Below are 27843 nucleotides of genomic sequence, written 5' to 3' on the forward strand. Positions count from 1 at the left end.
TAGGACACAAATATTTGGGGAAAAAGAATCCCAGAAAGTTCCCAAAAGCAAAACTTGAATTTGCTCTGGCAACTCTTCACATAGCGTTTACATTATGTTAGCTATTATAAGTAACCTAGAAATGTTTTAAATGGGAGATGGGAAGCTGTGAATAGGTTTTATGCAAATGCTATACAAGTTTGTATAAGCTACTTGAGCATCTACAGATTTTTTTGGGGGGTAGGGGGAAGCAGGGAAGTGTCCTCAGAGAACCAGTTCCCTGAGGATACAGAGGGGTGACTGTATTTTGATATAGGAATTCCCTTAATCTTTCTGGATTCCATTGCAAGAAACACAAAATAAAACTTTGGCTAAGTAAAGCAAGAATTTATTAATAGCTCATGACTAGCTCATAATTTAGAAGTAGGAAATACACACCCAGCCTTGTGAAGCCTTGAACCAGAAAGTCCAGATCTTAGTCATAGGAACACGTGTGCCACCTCTTTAAGCAGATGATCAGGTCCAACCCCCTGCAGTACCTGTGTGCTTAATATCAACAGTGAAGTTCCCTGGTAGGAGTCTGCTTGGCTTCTTACTGAGATGTGCCCAACCCTCTGGTCAGGAAAAGGATCCCACAGTTAGTGGTCCCCAGAATGAGGAAGATCAGAGGAATACTTTAAGGAATGAATGCTGAGCAGAAAAAACAAAAGCTGTATATCCCATAACAGGACCTTTTGATAAGATCTTTCCATGTAAATTTTTCACATGTAGATAGTGGTGGGAGAGGTAACAGTGCTTTACAAAGGCCTACAAGTGGCCAAACATTTAGAAATGTCATATAGCAAAAACAAAAACAAAAAATCCTCATCTCAGATCTCCCTATTCTGGTAAGGATGATAAACTTCTGTCCCTGGCTGCCTATGCCCTCTATATGCAGCTTTTGTGCCATACGTGTCCTGAGGCAAAAATGAGTTTATCCTGGTTTGAGCTCAAGTCTTGAAACCACACCTCTCCTGCCTTTATTAAAACACAAAAGATGTATTTTCATTGTGGAAAAACTTAAAAATAGAGATAAAGAGAAAACAATATATATTACTTTTCATTAAGTACAGACAGAGATGTTTGAGGTTTTCTTTTGAGAAGGCAGATATTTCTTATATGCACAACTGAATCTTAGCTAATTACAACACAGTGTAAAATATCACAGACAATACATCTCTCAGCAGTAAAGAATTTGTGAGAGCATGGCATCTCACTCCAGTATTCTTGCCTGAAAAGTCCCGTGGACAGAGGAGCCTGGCAAGCTATGGTCCATGGGGCTGCAAAGAATCAGACATGACAGAAGTGACGAGCATGGCATGACATGTGCTTAGTAGATCTTTGCTTCTTTTATTTATTTATTTTTAAGCAACTACACGTATTGAGTGTCAGACACTGTGCTAGGTCTTTGTATGTAGTACTTTTAAAAGATGAGATATAATTTACTAACAACAAAATGCACAGGTTTAAACCATATGAATTTGATGAATTTTAACACATCACGAAACCACAAAAGATGCAACCACCATCTCAATCAAGATACAGTATATTCTCTCCATGTTTGACATATCATGAGGTAGTGATGTACAAGAGGTATAAGTGGTAAGAGTTCCACCATCACCCTCCGTCCATCTGGAATAGAACAAAGGTGTCTGTTTTCCTATTTCACAGTATCCACATAACTCCTATCCCCATTTCTTGGCTCTTAGTGGGAGGATGGGCTCCTAAGTGTAGAAAATCTGATAATTCCTTTCAGCTATTTTCGTTTCCCTGTAAAATATATTTATTTTTTGAAAATTTGAGTTTCACATAGACCCATTTTCTCTATTCAGCCTACATACAATTATTTCTTAAGTCTTTGACTTTTAAAGGAAAGTTTTAGTTCTGGTAAATATAAAAAATATGGAAAAACAGAATTTACTTTTAGGTCCTTAACTGTATATAGATTAAACATTTGTTAAAATTTAATGTTGTCTATGAATGTGTATCTTAAGTTTTAAAAAGCATAAAGCAAGTAATATTTTATCATACCAAACACTCCTTTCTATGATAGATAAAACAACTGAAAAAAAGCTTTGTTTATTTTTTTCCAGGTTACCAATGCTATTAGTGAAAAAACTCAAGCTGGCCAAACTACTTAAAAATAAATACCTCTAAATCATTTTTCATTAGAATGCTAATCAGAAAAATACTAAATCAAGATTCAGTTTATGTGGTGTGTAATGCAAAAAAGAAAACAGTAATTACACTTTGTTTTATGAGTAATAGTGGCAAGTAGCCTCTCTCCAAAAAATAGCAGATACATCCTAAGAGCAGTTACATTTTTTGTGAGAAGCATTTTATATAGCACCACTTCAAGGCAGGCTCTGGAGTTGTCATCAGATTCTTTTCTTGTGCTTGCCATAAGTAACTTTGCTATAAGGATTTTCTTTTTACATCATCTGGTTTTTATCAATCTTTTGAGAATTTGGAAAATTTGAATTGACTCCAGACATTGTTCCCAGGTGGCGCTACTGGTATAAAGAACACACCTGTGATGCAGGAGCTGCAAGAGGTGCAAGTTTGATCCCTGGGGCAGGAAGATATCCTGGAGAAGGAAATGGCAACCCATTCCAGTATTCTTGCCTGGAGAATCCCATGGACAGAGGAGCCTGGTAGGCTACAAGTTACAAACAGTCAGACATGACCAAAGTGACTCAGCATGCTTGTACCAGATACTGTAAAGATTTGCTTTACATTTCCAAGTATAACCAGTATTTGTAAATCTTGTTTATTTCAGGTATTGAAATGAACATCATTTGCAATCATTACATGTTGGAGCAGTATTATTTTTTGTGACACATTTATGCTCTGTCTCTGCACTTTATTTATTTATTTATTATTTTGTCTCTGCATTTTAAAAATACCAACTACAGGGAGTTCCCTGGTGGTCCAGTGGGTTAGGATTTGGCACTTTTAACTGCTATTGCCCGAGTTAATTTTCTGGTCTGGGAAATGAGATCCTGCAAGCCACAGAACGTGGCCAAAAAAATTATATATATATATATGTATATATATATATATATATATATACACGTGTGTATGTATGTATATACTATTCTATTTCTCTTCCATTCTCTTCAGTGAAGTTTCATGAAGCCATTTAAAAATAGATGTCATGGGAAAAAAAAAATAGATGTCATGAAGGGGTTTCTTTTTGGAGGTATAGTTGACACATAACATTATATTCTTTTAGGTGTACAACATAATGATTTGTTATTTTTACATATTGCAAAATGATCACCCTAGTAAGTCTGGTTAGCATCCATATGAAGGGCTTTTTATCATCGGTAAAATCATTAGAGTGAATCTTTTTTTCTTTTTGGCTGTGCCGAGCAGCTTGTAGGATATCAGTTTCCTGACCAGGGATTAAACCTGGGCCATAGCAGTGCAAGCCTGAAATCCTAACCACTAGGCCACCAGGGAACTCCCTTTAAAGTGAATTTTAATCCCAGGAATTTTTACATGAAGATATTTACTGCAGTTAGAAGGTGGGTTTTAAATGCGGTAGATTTATTAGTCAGGGATACTCAAGTTGCAAGTGACAGAAACCAATAGCAAATTAACCTTTGCAAAGAAGGAGATGAAGGGATACATACTGGGGGCAGCTAGGGCAGGGCAGCTCTAGGCATGCGGGCTCAGAACCAGGAATGGGATGCCTTTTGCCCAGACAACCTAGTTTCTACTTTCTTCTGAGTAGTAGCCTCCTTCCTTCAGACATCTTTCCATGGGTGTGAATATGGCTACTGGAACCTTGAGAGCACATTCAGAGCCTGTCAAAGACCAAAACCAAACAAATAAGTGAACTGATTTTATTTAGTTCACTGCAACAGGGTGAGCACTTTTGCCTGGAGACTTTTATAGGGAGACAGCTTATAGGTGGGGTGATTTCAGTTGGAATTGTTGTTGTAATCAAGGGGTCTCAGTCAGTCTGAATGGCAAATATTCATGTGTAGCTAAGTTTCAGATTATCACTTAGGAGACCATGAATGGGAATTTGGAAAGGTGGTGTCTGGCCTTACTGTAGGTAACAAGGAGGTCACTGTGAATCTTAAGTCACACGTTCTTTGAAGTAAGCTGGAACATGAGGGTGCGGGGGATTTCTAAACCATCTCAGGTTTTCCAGGAAAACAGGGCTTAGGTAAATGTTCAACATTTTCAAGACAGAGAAGAAATTTCACCACTGACTACAAGAGATACATCTCTGGGAAGAGTGCCTTGTGCATGGTCATGTGGTCATCTGCCTAGCTCTGGTTCAGTCTTTGTGGTCCAGTGGGAGGAAGTGCTGTGAGTGATTTGGCTTGAGTTATGTCCACTCCTACGGTCAGGGTGATGACGAAAATGGGTGGCAGGCAGATAGAGAAAATCGTTCCACAGTTGGCAAACTGTCACAATTTAATGCCAATTGAACTAAATTCTCACTTTTCCTTAACACAAAAGACGACACAAACTTTTGTTCAAAATTAAATAGAGGCACTATAATGATGATAATGGTAAATTACCACGAATTCTTTTCTAGGCTTTTTAATAGGCTGAGAAGTCTCACAGGCTATCCTGCATTTCCTTCTTCAGAAAAACTGACCCTCACTCTTTCCAGTCTTAATGCTCTAGAACTGAAACAGCAAAAGCCTTTAGTTATATTTCAAATTATTCATTCTGTTTTTGGTAGCTTTTCTCCTAGTACTTGCCACTTCTCCCATTCTACCTCAAAGTCATGTTTGCCTAAATGTGGGCTTGAGGTCACAGAAATCCTTGTTCCCACCAACGAACAGCTTCAAAGCTTCAAGGTATATGAATCAGTATGTTAAGAAAACAGCCCAATATAATAAGGTTCCAGGGAGATTTGACTTCAAAGAAGCAAATATAGACTAGAAGCCTTAGAATCTAAGGAACATCTAAGAGTTTTGAAACTCTTCATTGCTCCATTTCACCAGACCAACTGCAGATAAAGCACAAAAGCCCCAGACTGAGAAGGATCAGAACTCTAATTTGTAGTTTGTTGTTGTTGTTTAGTCACTAAGTCGTGTGTGACTCTTGTAACTCCATGAACTGTAGCCCACCAGGCTCCTGTGTCCATTGGATTTCCCAGGCAATAATACTGGAGTGGGTTGCCATGTCCTTCTCCAGGGAATCTTCCTGACCCAGGGATTGAATCTGTGTCTCCTTCGTTGACAGGTGAATTCTTTACCACTGATCCACCAGGGAAGCCCACTTCAAAGACTACCCTACTCTTTTAGTGGTTTAATTGCTCTTAGGTTCCTGCCCTAGGTCATACCTAGATGTGATGTTGCATTCCCTTTTCAGGTGTCCACTGGAAATCCCATCACGCCAAGTAGTTCATGATTCTACCAAAGATATATGGGTGGCTGTAAAGGGTGGTCACATTGTAGATGACATGACCTCTCACACTCTCTTTCTGGCAATCAATGACCTCTCTCATCTCCTCACAGATCCAGTTCCCTCTGCCCTTCTCAACCCCCACAGTCCCTGCATGTTACCTTGTGAAGCTCTCTGGAAAGTGAAGTGACTGCCCTCCCCTGTGTATGTTTATTTCAAAGCCCTCCCAAGCCTATCTGATTCCTCAGTGCTCTAGAATTCTGCGACACAACATTTTCTTTTACTATATCAGCCCTGTAAGACATCTTTTGGGGTGCCTTTCTAGCTCATGATGACGGTTCTCTGAGACTGGAATTAGTGACCCTGTATTCCCAGGTGTGGGGTTTCCATGGTTGCTCAGTGGTAAAGAATCTGCTTGCCAGTGCAGGAGACTCAGATTTGGTCCCCGGGTCAGGAAGATCCCCTGAAGATGGACATGGCAACCCACTCCAGTATTCCTGTCTGGCGGGCTACAGTCCATATGGTTGCAAAAGAGTTGGACACAACTTGGCAGCTAAAACAACAAATTCCCAGGTATATTTGACGGAAACAGCTTTGACCAAGCTGGACCAATTAGGTTCTCTTACCTGGCAATTTTATAGTAGAACTGAAAGTTTTCAGTTTTCATCCCTGCATAGGGCTGGGCTTGAAACATGTGCATTCAGAGCTCCCAGCAGCCAGTTCATGAAGAGAGAGAAATTGGGTCTACAGAGAAAGAAGTGTATTAAGATACTTTTAGCTGCAAGTAATCGAAATCTTAAATCAAAAGGTTTTATATTTGCCTTAGTGTGTCTGTAAGGCTTTCTGTCTGTCGTATCAGTTTCTTTAGTCTATGCTGAGGGGCCTGTGTGTTACTAACCACTGTGTGGCACATGCCCAGTAGAGGTGTCTTCAGAGGACCCTCTGGGCCTGCTACTCCTTTGGTCGCTGATGGGGGTTGGGGGGAGTCCCAGCTCAAGCTCGACCTTCCTTCTCCATTGCTGCCTCTTGTTACAAGGCTGTCTCCCAGCCAATAGCCTTTATGTGTGGGGTCTGGTGAAACGGTCCAAGTTCAGCCACCTATTCGAATGTGCAGTAAATCCAGGGGAAATACTTGTTTCCTTGTCACACCGTACTACTTCCTGCTTGCTGTCTTCAGTTTTCTTTTCTTTTGTTCATATTTGCCCTCCTTTGTTCAAAGGGGAAAATTGGCTAACATGCTGCCTCAGCAAATGGCCAATGAAGGCATAGAATGGAGGTCTTTCCTCCTCACGGACCACCCTCCAGTCTTTACATGGGTCTCCCTTCTTACTCATTTTCCCTGGAGAGACAGCACCTTCTGTCCCTCTTCTACGGGGAGGAGAAAGTCTCTCCTCATCATGAAGTAATTCTGCATTGCCCAGAAAGTTAGTCACTGTGTGCCCTTCACTCCTTCTCACTTTACAGAGGCCCGGAGAACTGGAGTGAGGAGGAGGCTGCAAATGTCTAGGCTGTTTTCTGTCTACTCTCTTGGGGAGGTGCCTGGCTCTAATCATTAGCAATTTTCTTAACGGTGTAGTTTAGTTCGTACTTTTTTGTTCTCACCTGTGGGCCCTAATCACCAACTCTGGGACAACTGGACAAAATCTCAGGCATAGCGACAACCATCTCTAATTTTCTTGAGCCAATTGTTATGTGTCAGGCAATGTACATTTTATAGTAACCATCTTATTTATGTGTCACATCTGTCCTACGAGGTAGACAATGGATCAAAGCAATTCAATGAGAAAAGGAGTCCTTACAACAAATGGTGCTGGAACAACTGGATTGTGATCTTCCTTGGCCCATGATGGGGTTATGTCTCGATAAACCCATCATAAGTTGAAAATATCATAAGTCAAAAATGCATTTAATACAACTAACCTACCAAACAACACCACTTAGCATACCCTGAAAGTGTGAAAGTGTTAGTCGTTCAGTCGTGTCTGATTCTTTATGACCACATGGACTGTAGCCCTCTAGGCTTCTCTGTTCATGGAATTCTCCAGGCAAGAATACTGGTGTGGGAAAGGCATACTGTCCATTTCCCTCTCCAGGACATCTTCCTGACCTAGGGATCGAACCCGGGTCTCCTGCATTGCAGGCAGATTCTTTACTGTCTGAGCCACCAAGGAAGCCCTAAAACATGTTAAAGCATACTTTAAACATGCTCAAAACATCTAAGCAATGCAAATTAGTCTACAGTTGGGCAGAATCATCTAACACAAAGCCTGTTTTATAATGAAGAGTTGACTATCTCAGGGAATTTATTGAATTCTGTACTAAAAGTGAAATCAGAATGGCTGTCTGTTTGTATACATATAGATGACTGCATGACTACCTGGGAGCTGTGGCTCACAGCTGTTGCCCAGCATCTCAAGAGAGGTTGGTCCTACCTATCACTAGCCTGTGAAAAGATCAAAATTCAAAATTCAAAGTATGGTTTCTACTAAATGTGTATTTTTTTTGCACCATTTTAAGTCGGGGATTGTCTGTATATGAAGAAAACAATGTACTGCACCCTCTTGTTCATCCTACACTTTTGTGGAATTATGTTTATGGGAAACTTAAGTTTAGATCTTGAAATTACAACACTAAAAAGTTAAATCTGCCTATAATAAAAAAAATCCTATGAGGTAGGTCCTATTTTTCCCCCATTTTCCAGCTGGGGAAATTGAGACTTGTAGACACTAAGCCACTTGGAACTGGAATTTAAGCCCAAGCGATAGTGTTAAGTAGTTTATTATACTCTCTGTCTTGTATACACAGGAAAGCATACTCTCTAGGAAGATAGAACTAGATCATATTTTCCCTGCTACCTTTGTCAGTAAGATGTATTACAATTTGCTATAAAAAATAGATTTTTTTTTTTTTTTTTGGCTTTACTACATGGTATGAGGAATCTTAGCTCCCTGATCAAGAATTGAATGCATGCCCCCTACAGTGGAAGCTACAGTATTAACCACTGGACAGCCAGGGAAGATCCCTCATTGTTTAATTAACATTTAAAAAAAATCCAGGTGAGGTTGAACATTTTATGTTCCTTCGTAGTTTTTATTTTATTTTTAATTGGAAGACAGTTACTTTACAGTATTGTGTTGATTTCTGCTATACATCAACATGAATCAGCCATAGGTATATATATATATGTCTTCTCCCTCTTAAACCTCCCTCCACTTCCCTCCCCACTCCACCCCTCTAGGTTGTCACAGAGCACCAGCTTTTGGTTCCTTGCATCATACTGCAAATTCCCACTGGCTATCTATTTTACATGTGGTACTATATATGTTTCAGTACTATTCTCTCAAGTCATCCTACCCTCTCCTTCCCCTACTATGACCATGAGTCTGTTCTTTACATTGGTGTCTCCTTTGCTGCCCTGCAAATAGGTTCATCAGTACCATCTTTCTAGATTCCAAATATATGTGTTAATATGTGATAGTTGTCTTTCTTTTTCTGAGTTACTTCACTCTGTATAATAGTTTCTAGGTTCATCTACCTCTTTAGAACTGAATCAAATGTGTTCTTTTTTATAGCTGAGTAATATTCCATTGTGTATTATATGTACCACAACTTCTTTATTCACTGTACTTATTCTTTAGTGAGCTTTGTCTTCTAATCTTTGGTCCATTTTTTAAAATTAACTTATGACAAGCATGTATATATCAAGATTATTTGATGTCACAATATATTAAGGGTATTTCTTCCTAAATTATTGTCAAAGAATAAGTTTTTTTATGTGGGAAAGTATACAAAACATAAAATCCATCATTTTAATCGTTTTTAAGTGTATAAGTGAATGGCATTAAGTATATTCACAATGTCGGGCAACCATAACCACTAATCATTCTGGAACTTGTTTATCAAACCAAATAGAAACTAGGTATCCATTAAAAAGTAATTGATTCACCCTTTCCCACAGTCCATGTTAACCTCTATTCTATGTTCTATGAATTTTCTTATTCTAGGTACCACGGGGGCTACAGTACTTGTGGCTCGAGAAGGCTCTAGAGCAGTCTCAGTAGTTGCGGCACCTGGGCTTCATTGCTCCTCAGCATGTGGAATCTTCCTGGACCAAGGATAGAATCCCATGTCACCTGCATTGGCAGGCAGATTCTTATCCATGTACCACCAGGGAAGTCTTGTTTATGGTCTTTTTTGCCTTCATTTTTCTATCTTTGCTTTATTGTTTTTGCCTTTTGTTGTTTTGCTTACAAAAGTTCCCTATGTGTGTGTGTTTGTGTAAATATATATATGTAAAATTTCACATTTATTTTCTGGTAATTATATGTTTTTATGTTTGAAACTTAATTTGTAAACCTTTAAGTATTTGATTTATCAGGAATATATTCTTGCATAAGGTTTGAGGTAGCAATCTAAAATTTTCTTCCCAAAAGGTTAGCTAATGTCCCAACACCATCCCTCCCTCACTATCATGAGATGCCATGTATCCTATATTGAATTCTCATACTAGGATTTGTTTCTGGAATTCTACTTCTGTTTGTCCATGTCTTTTCTGATACAGGATCACAGTTGTAATTATTACTGCTTCATTATACAGTGTTCCTTCTTGTAGTTTTGACATGATGGCTCTGCTACCGGCAACCACGCCTTTAGTCAACAGAAACAGGCAGGCAGGCAAAGCCCAGCCTTGATTCACAAGTATCAGCAACTCTCAAATATTGCAGTGCTTTAGGAAATTCCATTGAAGAGTCTAGAGAAAGGCACTCACGTAAGGAATCTGAAAATAAAGCCTGAGTGGTATGTGTGTGTGATTGAGGGGGGGTGGTGGGGAGCTCATTCATGAACTTCCACTCCATCATGTGATTTTACTTTCTATTCATTTACATGGAGATGCCAGATTGCCACTGTGTCCTCTCTGGTGTGGAAGAGGATTTTACTTTTAGAGAAGCAAATGTCACTCCACTGACATTCTAAATGATTGGAAGAGAACTTTTAGCATGGTAGGACCTTCTTGGGGCCCTGGGTCTCATCTCATTTAGGGGTAAGATAATATGCTAAAGACAAGTATGCTACTCCTTCCTGACTTCTTACAAGTGCTAATATTATTGGAATAAAAATAAGATAGCCCAAGCTCTGCTCATTGTCACAGACCACTTAACCAAGGATATTAGGTTGAGATCTTTAAGGTCATTGCTTTTTTTCGAAAGTAAACTTTTGCCTTCAGTGGAAATGGCACACAATATAACCATATTTAATAGACTAAATAGTATTCCTAAAGGGCCCATCATCTGAAGAATGACTTATTATGCACATTTTTACTCTTTGCAAGTATCCAATTCTTTCAAAGCATTTCAAGAATACATAAAGTTCTTATTATGGTTTTGTTTCATAGTACCCCCATAGTGGAAGCTTCTTCTGGTTACCCTTTTTTCACACTTGTCTTTGTCTTGCCTGAAAGAGAAACTCTGATGCTTTCAGTGAGCTCAAGCCATCCCCTCTCTTGTTTCAGCCTGCTGTTGCTATTGCTGCTGCCTTTGGCCTTGGGGATGGATTCCTGTGCCAGTGCCAGGAAAACTTGTTAGTCACTCTCCTCTGAGTTAGGGTTTGCACTGCTGGCGTTCAAGTGTCAAACTGTAATCGTCTGTGATATATTTAGAATTTGAACTCACACTGCATTTGAACATTCGCTGCATGTCCACAAGAAAATAAATAGTCGTCCTTTAGTTGTGAAGCCATGCCTGGGCAGAATGCCACATAAAATTGTTCATAATAACACTGATTCTTTATCAAATTACAAATATTCACACTCCAGATTCCTCTTCAATCAGGAAGCCTGAAAAGCAAATCATTATCATGGGGCACAGGTCCTTTTAAAATCATTGTCCTTGAGTCTTAAAGCAAGAAGCAAAGAGCATTCTGTCCTGAGACAAAGGAGCTGTATTTAGTTGAAGGGAAACCAGCACAGGGTACACTGAGTCCTGATGAATTTGATACTTTAAACAAAAAATGGTAAAAAGAGTTTTGCAATTTGTAGAGGAGAGATGCCAGCTGCTACTACGGCAGGATAGCTCCCTGCCGGGGCGGGGAAGGGGGAGGGGGGTGGGGGGGTGTCACTCTGTACTCAAGAACAGGACAAGTCAGAGCAAAACTGGACCGAGCAGGTCAGAGTCATGTTTCTGTCCTAAGTGGACCAGACCAACAGGCTGGACTTTGGGGGTGGGGTTGGAATGTCAGCTGCTAGAGGTGGAAGGCGGCTGAGTCTGGGGCTGGTTGAGGAGAGGGTGGAGTTTATTAGGCAAGGAGATTGTGAGTCAGGTCAGGAGAATTATCAGTGACCAAGGGAACTAGATGAAGTGGTTAAAATTTACTGATGGTATCAGCATGGTGGCCTGGAGAAATCTGTGCAAGTGTATCCAGCATTTTAAGATTATAAAGAGGGAAAGAGTTGGGATTGATGACACTGCAGGACGTATGCATAAGAGTAATCAGCCCAAATAAGGGAAAAGAGTGAGACTTTGGGGAAAGACCTCAGAGTGAGAGCATAGTGCTACTATGTAAGCCGACAGTATGATAGAGGGAGGAAGGACACTAGGATTTCAGACAATTTGGAGTTAGAAGTGAACTGTAATGGTAGTTTCTGTATCAGAAGAGTGTTATGATTAGAAAAATGCTCAAGGGGAAAAAAAAGCGAGAGACTAAATTGTGCTATGTGTTCAGACGCTCAGCTGTGTCCAACTCGTTGCAACCTCACGGCCTGTAGCCCACCAGGCTCCTCTGTCCATGGGATTTCCCAGGCATGAATACTGGAGTGGGTTGCCATTTCCTCCTCCAGGGAAATTGTGCTATACTCTGTATACTTATACTCGTTGTATTTCCATTTGTACTTAAAATTAAACAATGTTTAAACAGGTTATTTTAGGCTTTGTCAGAGCCTTTAAAATCACGTTATTAACCTCAAATCTCATGGAACACAGTTTGGGAAAGGCTGGTTTAACCAAATATTAAAAAGTGAGTGAGTGAAAGTCTTTTAGTCATGTCTGATTCTTCGTGACCCCATGAACCGTAGCCCACCAGGCTCCTCTATCCATGGAATTCTCCAGGCAAGAATATTGGAGTGGGCAGCCATTTCCTTCTCCAGGGGCTCTTCCCAACCCAGGGATCAAACCCAGATCTCCCGCACTGCAATGGATTCTTTACCAGCTGAGCCACCAGTGAAGCCCAATATTAAAAAATATTAAATATAAAAAAATATTAAGGGACTTCCCTGCTGGCTCAGTGGTTAAGACTCTGAGCTCCCAATGCAGGGGGCCCAGGTTCAATCCCTGGTCAGGGAACCAGATCCCACATGCTGCAACCAAGACCTGGTGCAGCCAAATAAATGAATAAATATTAAAAAAAAAAAAAATTAAATATCAAGATATTTAAAAAGGCACAACCAAATTCAACCATCATCTATACATTAAAAAAAAAACACTGAAAATAAGGAAAGTCTTCCAAAAGGTCTATAGTGAATGACTCTAGATGAATTAATTTCTCTTAATCTTTTGTAGCCTGGAGTCCTGCAGTCCATGAGGTCGTGGAAAGAGTCCTATACAACTTAGTGACTGAACAACAACAATTCTTTTGTTTTGCATATTTACTCTAATGCTTCCTGGTGGCTCAGATGGTAAAGAATCTGCCTGCAATACAGGAGACGTGGGTTTGATCCCTACGTTGGGAAGAGCCCCTGGAGAAGGACATGGCACCCATTCCAGTATTTTTGCCTGGAGAATTCCATGGACAGATGAGCCTGGTGAACTACAGTCCATGCGGTTCCAAAGAGTTGGACACAACTGAGCGACTAACATTTTTATTCTAATGAGGCTTTACAAAGAACATGAGCTTAAAGAAAGCAGTGGTGTAGTTGTAGGAGGCCACTTTGAAATCGGAATTTTTAAAGTTATGTGACCTTGACCAAGCTCTTTAACCCCATAGGTCTGTTTTTTCACCTTTAAAAGTGGAAAATAACACCTATGGGCTTCCCTTGTAGCTCAGTCGGTAAAGAATCTGCCTGCAGTGCAGGAGACCTGGGTTCGATCCCTGGGTTGGGAAGATCCCCTGGAGAAGGAAATGGCGACTCACTCCAGCATCCTTGCCTGGAAAAATCTCATGGACAGAGGAGCCTGGTGGGCTGCCAGTCCATGGGGTTGCAAAGAGTCGGGCATGACTGAGTGACTGACACTTAATGGGTTTGCTGTGAAGATTAAATAGATTATGATATCCAAATCACTCAGCACAGTGTGGCACATACTGTAGGAGCTGGAGATGGAGTAATTACCATCATTCCTGAGTTGTTAGAATTTTAGAGTTCAAGAAAGGAGCGCTGGTTCTGTGGCCAAAATCTTGGCTGTCTGTGCACCAATGCCAAACAGAAATATGGAGACAGAGTAATGGAGGAGAAAGAGAGAGTGGCTTTATTACTTTGCCAGGCAAGAGAAAACACAGTAGGCTAGTGCATTAAGAACTGTACCCCCCCCACACACACACATCCCCCATGCCCCCACCTTCACTCCCTGGTAGGTTGGAGGAGAGATTTTATGTATGTAGTTAGATGGTGTATTCGATAAGTATCAAGGCAGTAACAGTTTTTCATCCTTTCTTATGCAGAGTTTCAAAAGGATGGGGTGGCTGAAAACATAGGAGGGGGGAGGTCTCAGGTGGTCTCATCTCCTAATCTTGATGAGCCTCTCTGGTCCCTTTAGTTTTGCCTCACGTGGTTTTGCTTCTGCTTCTCCTTTAATCAGTAAGTGGTCTGCCCTTTGGAACTCAGAGAAGGTCACCGAGGGTGGAGTCTTGCGGACAAGAAATGGGGGAAAAAATGCCTTTCCCAGGAGTCCCTCTGGGCCCTGCTCGGCATCAGTTTGATGAAGGACCTGGTCTACTCACTGTGATACCTGGGAAATCAGAAAGAAAACACCATTATCTGAGCTTGTAGCTTACTTGTGAAACAGATAATTCCAGAAGTCACTCCAAGAATGTAGGACAGGACTCCACTGGACACCTGGTAGGGAAGATTATGAATTTCCAACTGATTTTTGTCTTATGGTGAGCAGGCTATGAACACTGTATATTTAAAACAAACAAACACTTAACTGCTTAGAACAAAATATATTTATTTAAAACAATTTTTAAAAAAATATTTATTTATGGCCGCACTGAGTCTTCATTACTGTGTGTAGACTTTCTCTAGTTGTGGCAAGTGGGAGCTACTCTCTAGTTGCAGTGTGTGGGCTTCTCACTGTAGTGGCTTCTCTTGTGGAGCATGGGCTCTTGGGCCCATAGACTTGGTTGCCTGATGGCATGTGGAATCTTCCTGGACCAAGAATCGAACCTATGTCCCCTGCAATGGCAGACAGATTCTTAACTACTGGACCATCAGGGAAGTCTATATTCAACTACTGTGTCAGAGAAAGGCATTTAACAGGTTCCTTCTAAAATACTCAAAATGCTCTGCTAAATGAAAAGAACTTGTGCTACACCCATGGTATCTTTAACATTAAATATTCTGGCAACTTTACTGCTTTACAGTTGATTCTTGGAAACTTGTCCCTTTATTCTTTGAAATTCTTGAGTAACTTTTCTTCTGACTTCATTTATTTAAATATCCCAGAATAGCCTCTTGAGCTATAAGTTTGATGATCAGGGAAACTATTTTTAGCAGGATGAGTACTCTGGGTGACGGATGTTAGCTATACTTTATTTTGAGAAGGACAAATTGTTAAAAGGATTGATAGTACTAATGGTATTTTAAACTAAAAGCTGTGCCAAGGCAAATGAGGCAGGTAGGTATGAAGTTTGAGACAGATCAGGGATGTGTTTCTGCCAGTTTAGCTAAAGGCTGTCGAGGCCTCCCACAAGATAAAAGACAGAGAGGCCACAACCCAGACATAGTGATCTTTTAGGTAGTTTAGGCACTTCACCCTAGGGGATGCTTGTTAACCGAAAACTGGGTTCTACTTTTGGTGGATGTTGAGCTAAAAAACACAACCAAGCCAAAGATGGGGTGGAAAAAAGGATTTATTACATGCAGTTAGGAAGGAGAACACTGGGGATATTTTCCAAAACAGTGTCTCCCTGAACAGCAAAATTGGGGAAGTTTTAAGCTAAGGAAGGGTACACGCATATTCATGAAAGGCCTTGTGTGGTGTATGCATATTCATGAAGGGGCTTGAGCTGAGAATTCTTGACACAGAATTGAGACATATTGTGAATGAAGCCACAAGAGTCAGAAAAGAAATGTCATCATTCCATCCTCCACCTAAGTGGGGGCCTTAGATCCCATAGAACTGAAAAGATGTGTATCAGATTATGTATATCCTTTGAGAAGGAACCAGGACTCTGTTTTTTTAAGGCTGAACTTTTGTTTCTTGATTGGTTTTCCTTTATTCCTGCATTCCCTCACTTCCCCTCCCCTACCCCCAGTCTGCTTACAGACTGGTTTCTGTTTGTCCAGTGCTTAATAACCTAGAGTAGACAGATGGAGACAGGACTCTGTAATAAGGAAGGTCAATAATATCTTTGCTGTTATTGATATCCCCCTAGGTGGGAAAAAAATAGGAGATAGAGGAAGGACGGTTAAATGTAACAAAATATACATAAGAAAACTTACCATGTTAACCATTTAAAAGATTCATTTATTTTTATTTAGCTATTTTTGGCTTCACTGGGTCTTCATTGCTGTATGTGGGCTTTTCATTGTGGTGACTTCTCTTACTGCAGAGCATCGGCTCTAGGTTCAAGGGCTTCAGTAATTATGGCTTGCAGGCTCCAGAGTGTGGGCTCTGGAATAGTTGGGGTGCATGGGCTTAGTTGTTCTATGGCATGCAAGGACTGAACCCGGGTCCCCTGCACTGGCAGGTGGATTTTGAACCACTGGATCACCAGGGAAGCCCCATTATAACCATTTTTAAAGAGCACAAATCAGTGGCATTATGTATGTTCACATTGTTGTGCAACCATCACCGCTATCCATTCAGAACTTTCTCATTATCCCAGACTGAAACTCTGTACCCATTAAACAATAATTCTCTAATCCCAACTACCAGCCCAGCCCTTTGCACGCGCATGTGTGTGTGCATGTGTGCTCAGTCTCCTCCGACTCTTTGTGACCCCATGGACTATAGCCTGTTAAGCTCCTCCATCCATGGGATTTTCCAGGCAATAATACTGGAATGGATTGCCATTCCCTCCTCAAGGGCATCTTCCTAACTCAGGAATCAAACCTGCATCTCCTGCACCAGTCAGCCCCTAGTGACCACTATTCCATTTTTTTAAAAAATTTTTTTCCCCAGTATTCTATTTTCTATCTCTATGAATTTGCCTAGTCTGGGCGCCTTGTATAAACATAGTCAATATTTGTTTTTTGTATATTTAGCTTCTTTGACTTAGCATGGTGTTTTCAAGGTTCATTCATGTTGCAGTGTGTTAGGATTTTGTTCCTTTTAGTCTGCATAATATTGCATCATAGGTATATTTGTTGTTCAGTCACTCAGTCGTGTCTGACTCTGTGACTCCATGGACTGTAGCACGCCAGGCCTTTCTGTCCTTCATCGTCTCCTGGAGCTTGCTTAAACTCATTGAGTCAGTGATGCAATCCAACCATCTTGTCCTGTTGTCCCCTTCTCCTCCTGCCTTCAATCTTTCCAGCATCTCCTCCTTCTTCAATCCTCCTGTCTTTTCTAATGAGCTGGCTCTTCACATTGGTGGCCAAAGTATTGGAGCTTCAGCATCAGTCCTTCCAATGAATATTCAGGATTGATTTTCTTTAGGATTGACTGATCTCCTTGCTGTCCAAAGGACTCTCAAGAGTCTTCTCCAAGACCAGTTCAAAAACATCAATCTTACGGTGCTCAGGCTTCTTTATGGTCCAAATCTCACATCCATACATGACTACTGGAAAAACCATATAGTGGAACTGCTCAGTCGTGTCCGACTCTTTGTGACTGTATGGACTGTAGCCCACCAGGCTCCTCTGTCCATGGGGTTTTCCAGGCAAGAGTACTGGAGTGGGCTGCCATTTCCTGACCCAGGGATTGAACCTGGGTCTCCCACATTGTAGACAGACGCTTTACCATCTGAGCCACCAGGGAAATCCTCAAAAACCATAGCTTTGACTATATGGATCTTTGCTGGCAAAGTAATGTCTCTGCTTTTTAATATGCTGTCTAGGTTTGTTATAGTTTTTCTTCCAAGGAGCAAGCTTCCAAGTCTTTTAATTTAATGGCTGCAGTCATGATCCACAGTGACTTTGGAGCCCAAGAAAATAAAGTCTCTTACTGTTTTCATTGTTTCCCATCTGTTTGGCATGAAGTGATGGGACCAGATGCCATGGTCTTCGCTTTATTTGAATGTTGAGCTCTAAGCCAGCTTTTCACTCTCCTCTTTCACGTTCGTCAAGAGGCTCTTTAGTTCCTCTTCACTTTCTGCCATAAGGGTGGTGTTATCTACATATCTGATGTTATTGCTATTTCTACTGGCAATCTTGATTCCAGCTTGTGCGTCATCCAACCTGGCATTTCTTATGATGCATATAAATTAAATAAGCAGGGTATATACCATGTGCTAAAAAAAATCATGCATCAGTGGACATTTGGGTTATTCCCAACTTTGACTGTTGTGGTAACGCTGTGAATAGGGGTGTATAGCATCTGTCCTTGCCCTCTTTTTGAAAGGTTCTTTCTTTCTGTCTCTACACCTCTTATTACAGCCTCAGGGCGCACTCTGTACTTGTTTTTGAAGACAAAAACAGGTATGATTCAGCCAAAATGTGAGAACCATGTGATGATTCCCTCCTGACTCGGTTGGTAATGAATTCACCTGTAATGTAGGAGACCCAGGTTCCATCCTTGAGTTGGGAAGACCCCCTGGAGAAGAAAATGGCAACCTACTCCAGTATTCTTTCTGTGAAATCCCATGGACAGAGAAGCCTGGTGGGCTACAGTGGGTTGTAAACAGTAGGCTACATCTTAAGGACTAAACCACCACATGTGGTAGCTAACAAGTTTAAAGGCACACAAAGTGGGCTTTAGGCATTGCTCCTAGAGACTGAGAGGCTTTCTTAGGTAGCAAGTATGAAATAAAATTCATATTTTATGGCAAAATAAGAAAAATTCAAACATAAAAAGCTTTCTCTGCCTCCCCCCTCCCAATTATAAATGATTCAAACTTGCTACGAGTCACTGGGATTCCATTTACTCCTTTAGCTACTCTTGTGACCAGTTGGATTTGGGTTTTAGGGGACTTAAGCTTATACAGCGTCAGCGGCCCTTAAATCAGAGTAAATACTTATAACAAGGTACTGTGCTTAGTCACTCAGTCGTGTCCGACTTGTAACAAGACATCACATCAAATTACTGGAGACATGGAGAGTCAGACTCCTTGTATTCTGAGGTATCTTTCGACAATTCATCAGAAATGCTCAATACTTAGAATTGCTTCCTGATTGCCAGCTGGCTTCCCCTGCACACCTGGAAGCCACTTTCAGAAGCGTTTCTCTTCCAGATGTCCAAACAAGTAAGGGGCCCTGAAGATTAGCTACCTTCAATTTCATCCTGCCACTTACCAGGAGCATGTCATCTTATTTCTGTGTGTCAAGCATCGAGCTTAGACTTATGCTTGTCCTTAGAGAAGACTTGTGCTTAGAATGGGTTGGGGGCTGAAAGTCTTATGTGCCGAAGGCCCCTCAATCTGACCGAAGGGCAAGAGTGGTTCAGAAAAGGGTGCGACAAGGCTGACGAACAAAAAACAAGGTGGAGTCCTGGCCTCCGGCGCAGAGGGCACTGTCTTTGACAGAGCTCGATTGAACACTCTGCTGAGGGTCGCGTTTCAAAGGAGGCCTTCTCCTCTGCCCAGTAACCTTCCCCAAGCAGAGCAGATGAGAAGTCCGTCCGGACTTTGAAAGTCAGTTTGCGATCCCACTTCCCTACACAAGGTGGGGCGTAGGAGGTGCCACAACCGGAACTTCCTTTGAGATAAAGAAAACAGACGGAAGTAGGCCAGAAGCACTTCCTCAGTATTTTGCCTCAAACCTGCTCTCCCTCCTACTTGCTACTGGAAGAGAGGTGCTTCACTGCTCTTTACCGCTGCAGGGAGTGCTGCGGCGGGTTCTGTGCGCAGGCTCAGTGATCAGCTCCGCCTCCCAACTACCTTTCGGCTTCCCTGTCGCTCCTCTGGTTCTTGGGCCCGGGCTTGACGCACTCTTGTACGTAACTGGGGGGCGGAGCCTCAGGAAGAAAGGCCTCTGAGACGGGGTCTCGCGAGAACATTCCCTCGCAGTTCTCGCGCTGCAGCTTTACTCTCGTCGCAACGAGATCTTTCGAGATCTTCTCCGCCCCCGCTACCGGCGCCCACTCTGCGGCCGCTGAGCCGGAGCCGGCCTGAGCAGTGCCCTCAGCGCGGCCCTCTTTCCAAGACCGTAGGCGCTCGCGTGGATCTTCGCACGTCCCCCACTATCCCAGGTCCCCCTGTCCCAAGCGGCCAGGTTTCTGCGCGCCAGCCCCTCCGGGGTCCGTGTCTTGTCTTGCCGGCCGGACCTGGGCTGGAGCCTGAGCTGTAGCCGGCGCCATGTCGGTGGTGGGCATAGACCTGGGTTTCCAGAGCTGCTACGTCGCTGTAGCCCGCGCTGGCGGCATCGAAACGATCGCTAATGAGTACAGCGACCGCTGCACGCCGTGAGTGTGGGCCAGGCTAGCCGCGTATACTGGGGGTGGGGAGGTAAAGCTTGTCCGGGCTGTGACCCTCGCGGTTTGGGGACCGGGTGGTCACCTCCGTTCCGAGCCGAGGTTCCGGTAGGTAGGGGAACCCCACTGGGTTTTAGGTCGTTAGGGCCTGCGACCCTTCTTGTGGGTCTGCACTAAGGGCGACGCCTTTTTATTGTGACCGGCCGGCCGAACAAGGGCTCTGAGTGGCTCCTTGGACCCGCGGAGGCCATGGGTAGGAACTGGAGGGAAAGGCAGGCCTGGGTTGTGGGATGGACCGATATTCTCTTTTAGAAGGCACGTTATAGGCGCGGGGTGTACTAACGTTTTTTCAGGCCAGCAGAGTTCGGGGCTTTGCACACAGCAAGCGCTTAATAAAAGTTTAATTGAACCGCTTCTGGCATCTGCCGGCAGGCGGTAAGACCGTGCAGCGGCCAGTCCCACGTGAGTGGGGGTGGGGTGGCGCCGGGGAGAGAGCACCGGAGATCTCAAGATTGGGTTGGCACGGAAAGATTCAGAAAAAGATATAAAATCGATGCCTTTTGGATACCTTTAGCGTTCACTTTGATTTTTCACGTCTTTTCAGTATATTGAACTGTGTTGGGTCATTTTCTGCCGTCCTTTGTGCATCCACCCCAATAGCGTTCCGCTTTTACGGTAATATATATTCCAGCCAGGGTGTTGGCCCCAGTTGTTAATGAATGACTCAGGGGCTCACTCTGACTTTTAAAAGAACCTATAGTAAGTTATGGGCCCGGTAAAGACAGCACTAAAAAAATCATGACTCACCCAGGTTTTTCCTTGCATAGGGTAAGTAAGAATCTTGTATACTTAGAGATACCTTTCAGTCATTGTCTTCCTTTGGACAAAAATCTTTTAAGAAGTTTCATAATTGTTTGTTTGGTTCTCATTGTGTCTCATTAAGGGCCTCTGTTCTAAGGCTCTTTTTTCACCCTGACTTTTGTTAGGCTTCTTCAGCGATAGACTTCTGGCCAACTCGATTGCTCCGTTTACCAGACTGATCTTTGCTACCCAGGGGGCTGACAACATTTTCCTTAAACTTACCAGATTTCTACCCCTTTTATTAGACCTAACCCAGGTGCTTCCCCGAAAACCCATCCCAGATTCAAAATCTCAGTTTGATGTCCCTTTCTCAATTTTATAGTTTTTAACAGCATTAACGAGATATAATTCACATACCATACAGTTAACTCTTTCAAAGTGTACAATTTGGTTTTAGTGTAGTCACAATTATGCAACCATCAACACAATTTTAACATTTTCTTTACCCCACAAGAGAAACCCTGTACTCATTTTAACAGCCACAAGCCGATCCCCCACCGTCCCATCTTCATAGTTTGTAATAGTGCATCTGATGTGTATTTCCAGGCAAGTGTATTGTACACTGAAGTTTAAGTATTTAAGCATTAATTTCCTATTTGTTACTGTCTTTCTGGATCCTGTTGTGCTTCATCTGTAGAGTTTTCCTCAAGGACTAGAGCACTGAGTTAGTAATGTAACTTTTTGGTCTTTTTCCCACCTAGAGTTGAGCATATTTTATTTAGCTCCAAAGGTAAGAATATCAAGTATTAGAACGAAGTGTTCCTGACCTTTCTTTTTAGCCTCTTATGAAGCCCCCTGTTTTGCCTTTAGACAAATAGAAACTGTAACAGTGTTACCGTGAATCTCATTATTTGGAACTGAAAGAGTTGTTTCAGAAAAGGATAGATACACCATGTAAGTGTGATAAAGAATATTTATTCTTTATTTTTTTGATAAAGAATGTTTAAAAATAGTTTTCCTTACATGTTTTCCTTATATCTCTTGGAAACTTAGATGCCATACATTCAAGTAATTTTTGGACTATGATCTTGCTTAGCTTCGATTTCTGTCTTGGAGTCTTTGGTTAAGTAGAACATGGGGGCAGAAAGGTTGATTTTTTTTTTTTTTTTTTAAAGTAGTGATTACCAAAGCATGGATTTATACCTCAGAGATACACAGGGACTGATGTAGGTTTGCTTGAGTGTGAGAGTGGAATGAAATGGAGGGTTGGGTATGAAGAAAGTAACGCATTTCAGATGAGATCGGGAGTGTTCAGGGTGGTATGGTAGTAGACATAACTCATTTCAATTTCTGGGTGCATCAGGATTTGATTTCCATTTTTGAGGAGCTAGTTGAATTTTACCTGGGAGAGATCCTTGCTTTCTCAGGAAATAAGATCCTTCCATCACGGACACCTGGCTAGTGGGCAACACCAAATGTTAAATGTATAATTACTGACTGTGGTAAGGACCCTGATATATGGAAAACAGTGAAGGGGGACTTAATTTAAATGCATATGAGGTGGTGATGGAAGGCATTCTTAAAAAAGTGCCATTTAAGATGTAACCTGGAGGATGAATAGGGTTTTACCATGGAGATGTGTGGTGGGAGTGAGCAAGAGTTGTTTAGGCAGAAGAAATAGCAAGTGAGGAAGACCTGAACTTGGCACACTTGACACTACTGAGGGGATTATGGCCACTTGAAGGAATGTTGACCTGAATTGGTTGGGCGGGGTGGGTGAGATCATGGCAAGGCTTTGCAAATCATAGATTTTTAGGTGCTGTGGGAGGTGATTCAATTGGTACTTTAAAAATGTGATTGGCTTTTTTTGGTGGAGAGTGGATTTATTTGAGAAGGGCAAGAGAAGCCCGATGTACCCAATGATACTTAAGAGGCTACTGCAGTATTTGGTCCACGTGGGAGTTGCTGTTGCTCTCCACTGGTATGGAACCGGGAGGAAAGTGTGGGCGGCTTAGAGATAAACTGTGGAGTTCTAAATTATGAGTGTTGGCATTTTATGACCGTAGGCTTTGGTATAAGATGGAAAGCCTATTTTTATATTTAGTTGGATTATTAAAATAGAAAGAGTACAACCTTAAAGCTTTGGAATTGAAATGTTAACGGACTGCCAAACTTTACAGGAGTTAGTTGGGCTGCATTATGCAAAATTTATAGGGTAGAGATGAGTTACCTAAGAAAAGAATTCTGTGTATGAATAGTTTTTATTATCATTTTCATGGACTTAATTCCTAATAAAACAGCATATTAGGAATTTGAAGAGATGAAATTGCCTATTAATAACTACTCGAGAGGGAAAGCTGAAAATAAGTATAGGTTCTGGTTAACTGGCAGATTAACTTCTGATACCTTATTTGTGCAAGAAAAGTGTTCCTCTCTAGAATAAATATCTACATGTTGTAGATCTGAGTAGAGCTGTAAGATGACTTGGATCTTTTGGGTTCAATGAAAAGGAAAGTTGATTTGTTAATTAAAGCTTTAGTCTACTTCCCATATCTAGTTGTGAAAGTTATCAAAGTAGTTTAAAAAAACCCACAAGAACTAAAACAAAAGCTTGTATACAGAATTGGTGGGCATAGTCTACAGAAACTTTGTCATCAGGTTCTAGATTGGATTTCCGAAATTATAACTTTTTCCCTGACTTAACAAGATGCTTGTTTGCCACAATAACAAAATAAAGTACTAAGTAAAATTGTTTCTTATCAAATTATTTGCTATCATATACATATAAATATATATATCATTTCATGACATTTTCTAGATTTATACAAATGTAAATATACATATAAATACAAATATATTTATACAAATATAAATATAGATATATATGTATATTTGTAAATATATAAATATACCCATATAAACAAATAGGCTCATATAGTATTTTGTAAGTATTTCACTTGTTTTAGACTTTTTAGACATCTTTCAGAGTCAGTAAATACGAGTTCACCTCAAGAATATGAGAGTCCATATTATGACTTGAACATGCTTTACTCAAATGTTCAGGTGGTTTCTAAATTTTTACAATTAGAAATAATCTTCAACAAGTAGCCTTTTTTATTTATGTTTGCATGTTAATACTTTTATTTTTGTTGGATAGATTTCCGGATGTTGGACAAAGGATATATAGGCCTAGAATTTCAGTGCATATTGCCTGAATACTTTACAAAAATTTAAGAGATTAATTCATACCAGGAACGTAAGTGATTTCTCTGTTTCACTGGAGTTGGTGAGGATTATGAGTTAAAATTACATGAAGTATTTAAAATAATCTCTGTGTTTGTTAATACTGCTATTATTTTTGTATTTTTTATTATTTCTCTTTATTAATGGACTACTTTGGGACAGTAGAAGGAAATCTATGGAACTTTGCCTTTAGCACTTATCAGATATGTAGCTTTTAATGTGCAAATCTTATTGACTCAGGAGTTTAGTTCTTTAGGAACTGCATATCTTGCAAGTATGAGTTTTTCTGTTTTGGGTACTTTCTAGCTCAGGGCTAACACAGTGATCATGGGATACACTAATAAATGTAACCATTTTCATGCCAGTTTTGCCACTGTCTCTTATTTAATAGTCTAGATACTATTGTAGGTTCTCTGTAAAACTTATTTTCTTATATTGTTTAAAACATTGAATTAGAACAACAGGTGTCTTCATATCCTGAGAACAGTTCTACACACACGTATGAACATGAAGCTGCCTTTTAAGGATCTGTGCCGGTTGCAGCTGTTCATAATATCCTATTAGAATGTGCATAAATGTTTGGTCAGTGGTATTTCATACCCAGGGAGGAGAGCAACATTGTTACCTAGTTTAAATGGATTATTTTTTATAGGACTTAAAGATTAGAGCAGAGATGTTTTGAACTTGATTTAAATTAACTTTTTGATGTCACCCTGTAATTTGGAATGGAGGAAAAGCAGTATCAGTCAAGTAGCAAGTGTCTTGAGGACTACTGTTTTTGGCAGCATTAAGTTGGCCTTGTGTGAAGTATAGAGGAAGTGTAAGATAAAGAGCCCTGCTGTGGAGGGCTCTTCCAATCAGTCTAGTTGGAAGTAGGAAAGCAAAAGTAAATAGAAGAAGGATAGAGTACAATTATGGGCGAAGGTGTTAAGTACATACCTTAATTAAGTACAAGTTAAATGGAGAGGGAACATTAGTGGGGGATGGGATGATATGGAAAGGCAGGAGTGGGACTTGCAAATAGGATTAGAATACATGAAGACAGGATTGGGACAGTCTGAGTGAAGGTATAGAATTAGGAATAAATCTAGAGGGTTTCTAAGCAGTACAGAAGTATGTTTATGGTTAGGATTTGGAGTTTGATAGTCCTGATTTTGAATGCTGGACTCTAATATTAGTTATGTTTCTAGGCACATAATGACTTTATTCAGTTCTTCATTTACAAAGTTGGGTCAGTAATGGTTCTTTTCTTAGAGTGTTTGGGAGAAGCAAATGTAGAATGCTTAGCGCACTGCCTGGCATAGAAAGGTTCAAAAATGAAAGCTGTAGAACAAGAGAATTTGACCTGCTTAGATGAAAGAGAGGCTTCCTGCCATACATGGGGATTCCATATAGGCTGTGTGCAAATTTGAATATTTGAATATCCTGGTGAGTGGGAAGTGGTACACGTTTACTTTAAATATCTGGTTTGCTATCAAAACTTGGACAGAATTATTCAGTCACTGAAGATTTTAGAGCGTGTTTGTTGAGAAACAGATTTACTGGGGGTATGTAGCTTCTGTTTTTAAAATAATTATTTATTAGGATTGCATAGGAATATTTACCTCAATGGTAGTGGTGGCCATTTATGGGGGGAGGGTTTTGGTTGCAGAGTTATTGATAATACTTATTTTCTTCTTTATACTTTGCTAATTTTCTGCAATGAGATTGTTCTAGTGGTGGCCCCAATATCTGACCTAATCTTTTTGGGCCCTTTTCACATTTGAATATTTGTAAGTGTAAGCTTGTAGTTGAAAAACCTCTGCAGTTAGTGCTGTTTAACATACTGATCTCTTTCAGTTGTCTTACTGAAAAGGAAATGGTAGAATTTTTATTCCTTATGATTTAAAGATGACTGAGTGGGTTTTAGTAAATAGTTTGAGAAGGTGAAGTAGAACTTTCAAGGCAAACTCTGATATATTTTTGTCTTGTTTTGGCTGTGCTTCTCAGCTTGTGGAATCTCTGTTCCTTGACCAGTGATTAAACCCAGGCCACAGCAGTGAAAGCCCTGAATCCTAACCACTAAGCCATTGGGGAACTCCTTAGTTGGTATATTTTTTGTATAAAACTTCCAACTGTTGGAGGATTAACAGTAGCTAATATTACTTATGATGTGCCAGTCTCTAATAATAAAGTCCTTTAAAAGTGGATCTCTGATAGCTCAGTTGGTACAGAATCAGCCTGCCATGCAGGAGACCCAGGTTCGATTCCTGGGTCGGAAAGATCCACTGGAGAAGGGAAAGGCTACCCACTCCAGTATTCAGGCCTGGAGAATTCCAGCGGACTGTAGAGTCAGTCCATTGGGTCGCAAAGAATTGGACACGACTGAGCGACTTTCACTTTCAAAAGTGGATCAACAAATTTAGTCCTTTGCACAACCATATGTAATTTTCCCTATTTTAGAGATGAGCAAATTGAATTTCAGAGATGTTAATTAACACAGGTCACACAGCTTGAAAGATAGAGAAGGGATTCAGACAGATCCATATTGTCTAATTCTAGAGCCTGAGCCCTTTTTTTCCCCCTTCAAACTGTACATATGTTGTACTCAGTCAAGATGATAGAGTGGAAAAGCCAAGGATTTCTTTCTGTAGTGTAATAGTTGGCTTGTTACAGAACTTTTTTAGAATGTAAGAATTATGTAATAATATATTAATGATTTTCTACGATATGATAAGAGTGTGAACTCTGCCAGTACTTTACAAGAGCTATACTTTGTTTGAGGTGTGATTGCTATATTATGTGGTAAAGATTGTTGTTCCATTAGTGAGATTTGGTTGCTTTGTAGCAGAAGTGGGGAACTGTTTGTAGCGTGTGCATGCATAGACAAATAAGAGGATGAATAATTTGAACTGAGACAAACTTGTATTCGGCTTTTCAAAATCTATGAAACACTTGCAAGCTGTTACTGTTAAGGCATATGTCGTTTTTAAGTGTAGGTGAAAATGTTCACTGACTTCAAAGAGAACATTACTTAGAGCAGCTCTGCACAGTAAGAACATTGTGTGACAGTGGAAGTGTTCTACATTTGCATTGCCCAAAGTCCAGTAAGTTGAAAGAGGTTGAAGTGATTAAGTTTTACTTGAGAGGGATTGAGAATGCATCACAAAGTGTGTGCTGTTTCTGGAAAATGAGTGAGATTTAGAAGGACCAGGGCGTTTCAGGTGGCCAAAGTGATAGAGCAAAGTAGGAAGATTGGAAGACTGTCTGACTTGTGTTGAGGCACTATGTGCATGAGATGCAGCTGAAAAATGGGAGTGGGGTTGGAATTATGAGAGGTCTCAGGTTCCACATTAAGGAATCTGGACCCTATTGGTAATTCGTTTTGTTTAGAGGATAAGTAGAAACAAAACAGTTACCAAGGTAGAATAGAAAATTAAACCTTCAGCAGGACATACAGTAAAGTTGGGGACATTAATTTTTTCATTCTTAGAGCTTGTCCTGTTTTGAGGAGATGAAGGTTTGAAAACGGCTGCAGGAAACTAAGATAAATAATATGGACTTTTAGTTTTGTTGGGATACATCTTAGAAATTCAGATCTGCTGGCTTTTAGAAAGATGTATGTTTGCATGCATAGGCTAGAAGCAGTGGAGAGGGTGAATGGAGTGGATGAGATTACAGTGGGCAATTTCCTAAAGGGCTTTATGCG

The 27843-nt window shown here is 40.8% G+C and overlaps 1 protein-coding gene across 1 annotated transcript in view; it reads left to right on the forward strand.

Moving 5' to 3' along the window:
* Window positions 1-19752: 19752 nt before the first annotated feature.
* The window catches only part of HSPA4 (heat shock protein family A (Hsp70) member 4), a 49408-nt gene continuing 41317 nt past the window's right edge, over window positions 19753-27843 (forward strand). The window contains exon 1 of the mRNA XM_065918550.1: window positions 19753-20102. Coding sequence (XP_065774622.1) covers window positions 19996-20102 — 107 coding nt within the window. The 5' untranslated portion in view covers window positions 19753-19995. The remainder of the gene's footprint in view (window positions 20103-27843) is intronic.

Source organism: Muntiacus reevesi, chromosome 1 (genome assembly GCF_963930625.1).
Source record: "Muntiacus reevesi chromosome 1, mMunRee1.1, whole genome shotgun sequence".
In the NCBI taxonomy this organism is placed as follows: Eukaryota; Metazoa; Chordata; class Mammalia; order Artiodactyla; family Cervidae; genus Muntiacus; species Muntiacus reevesi.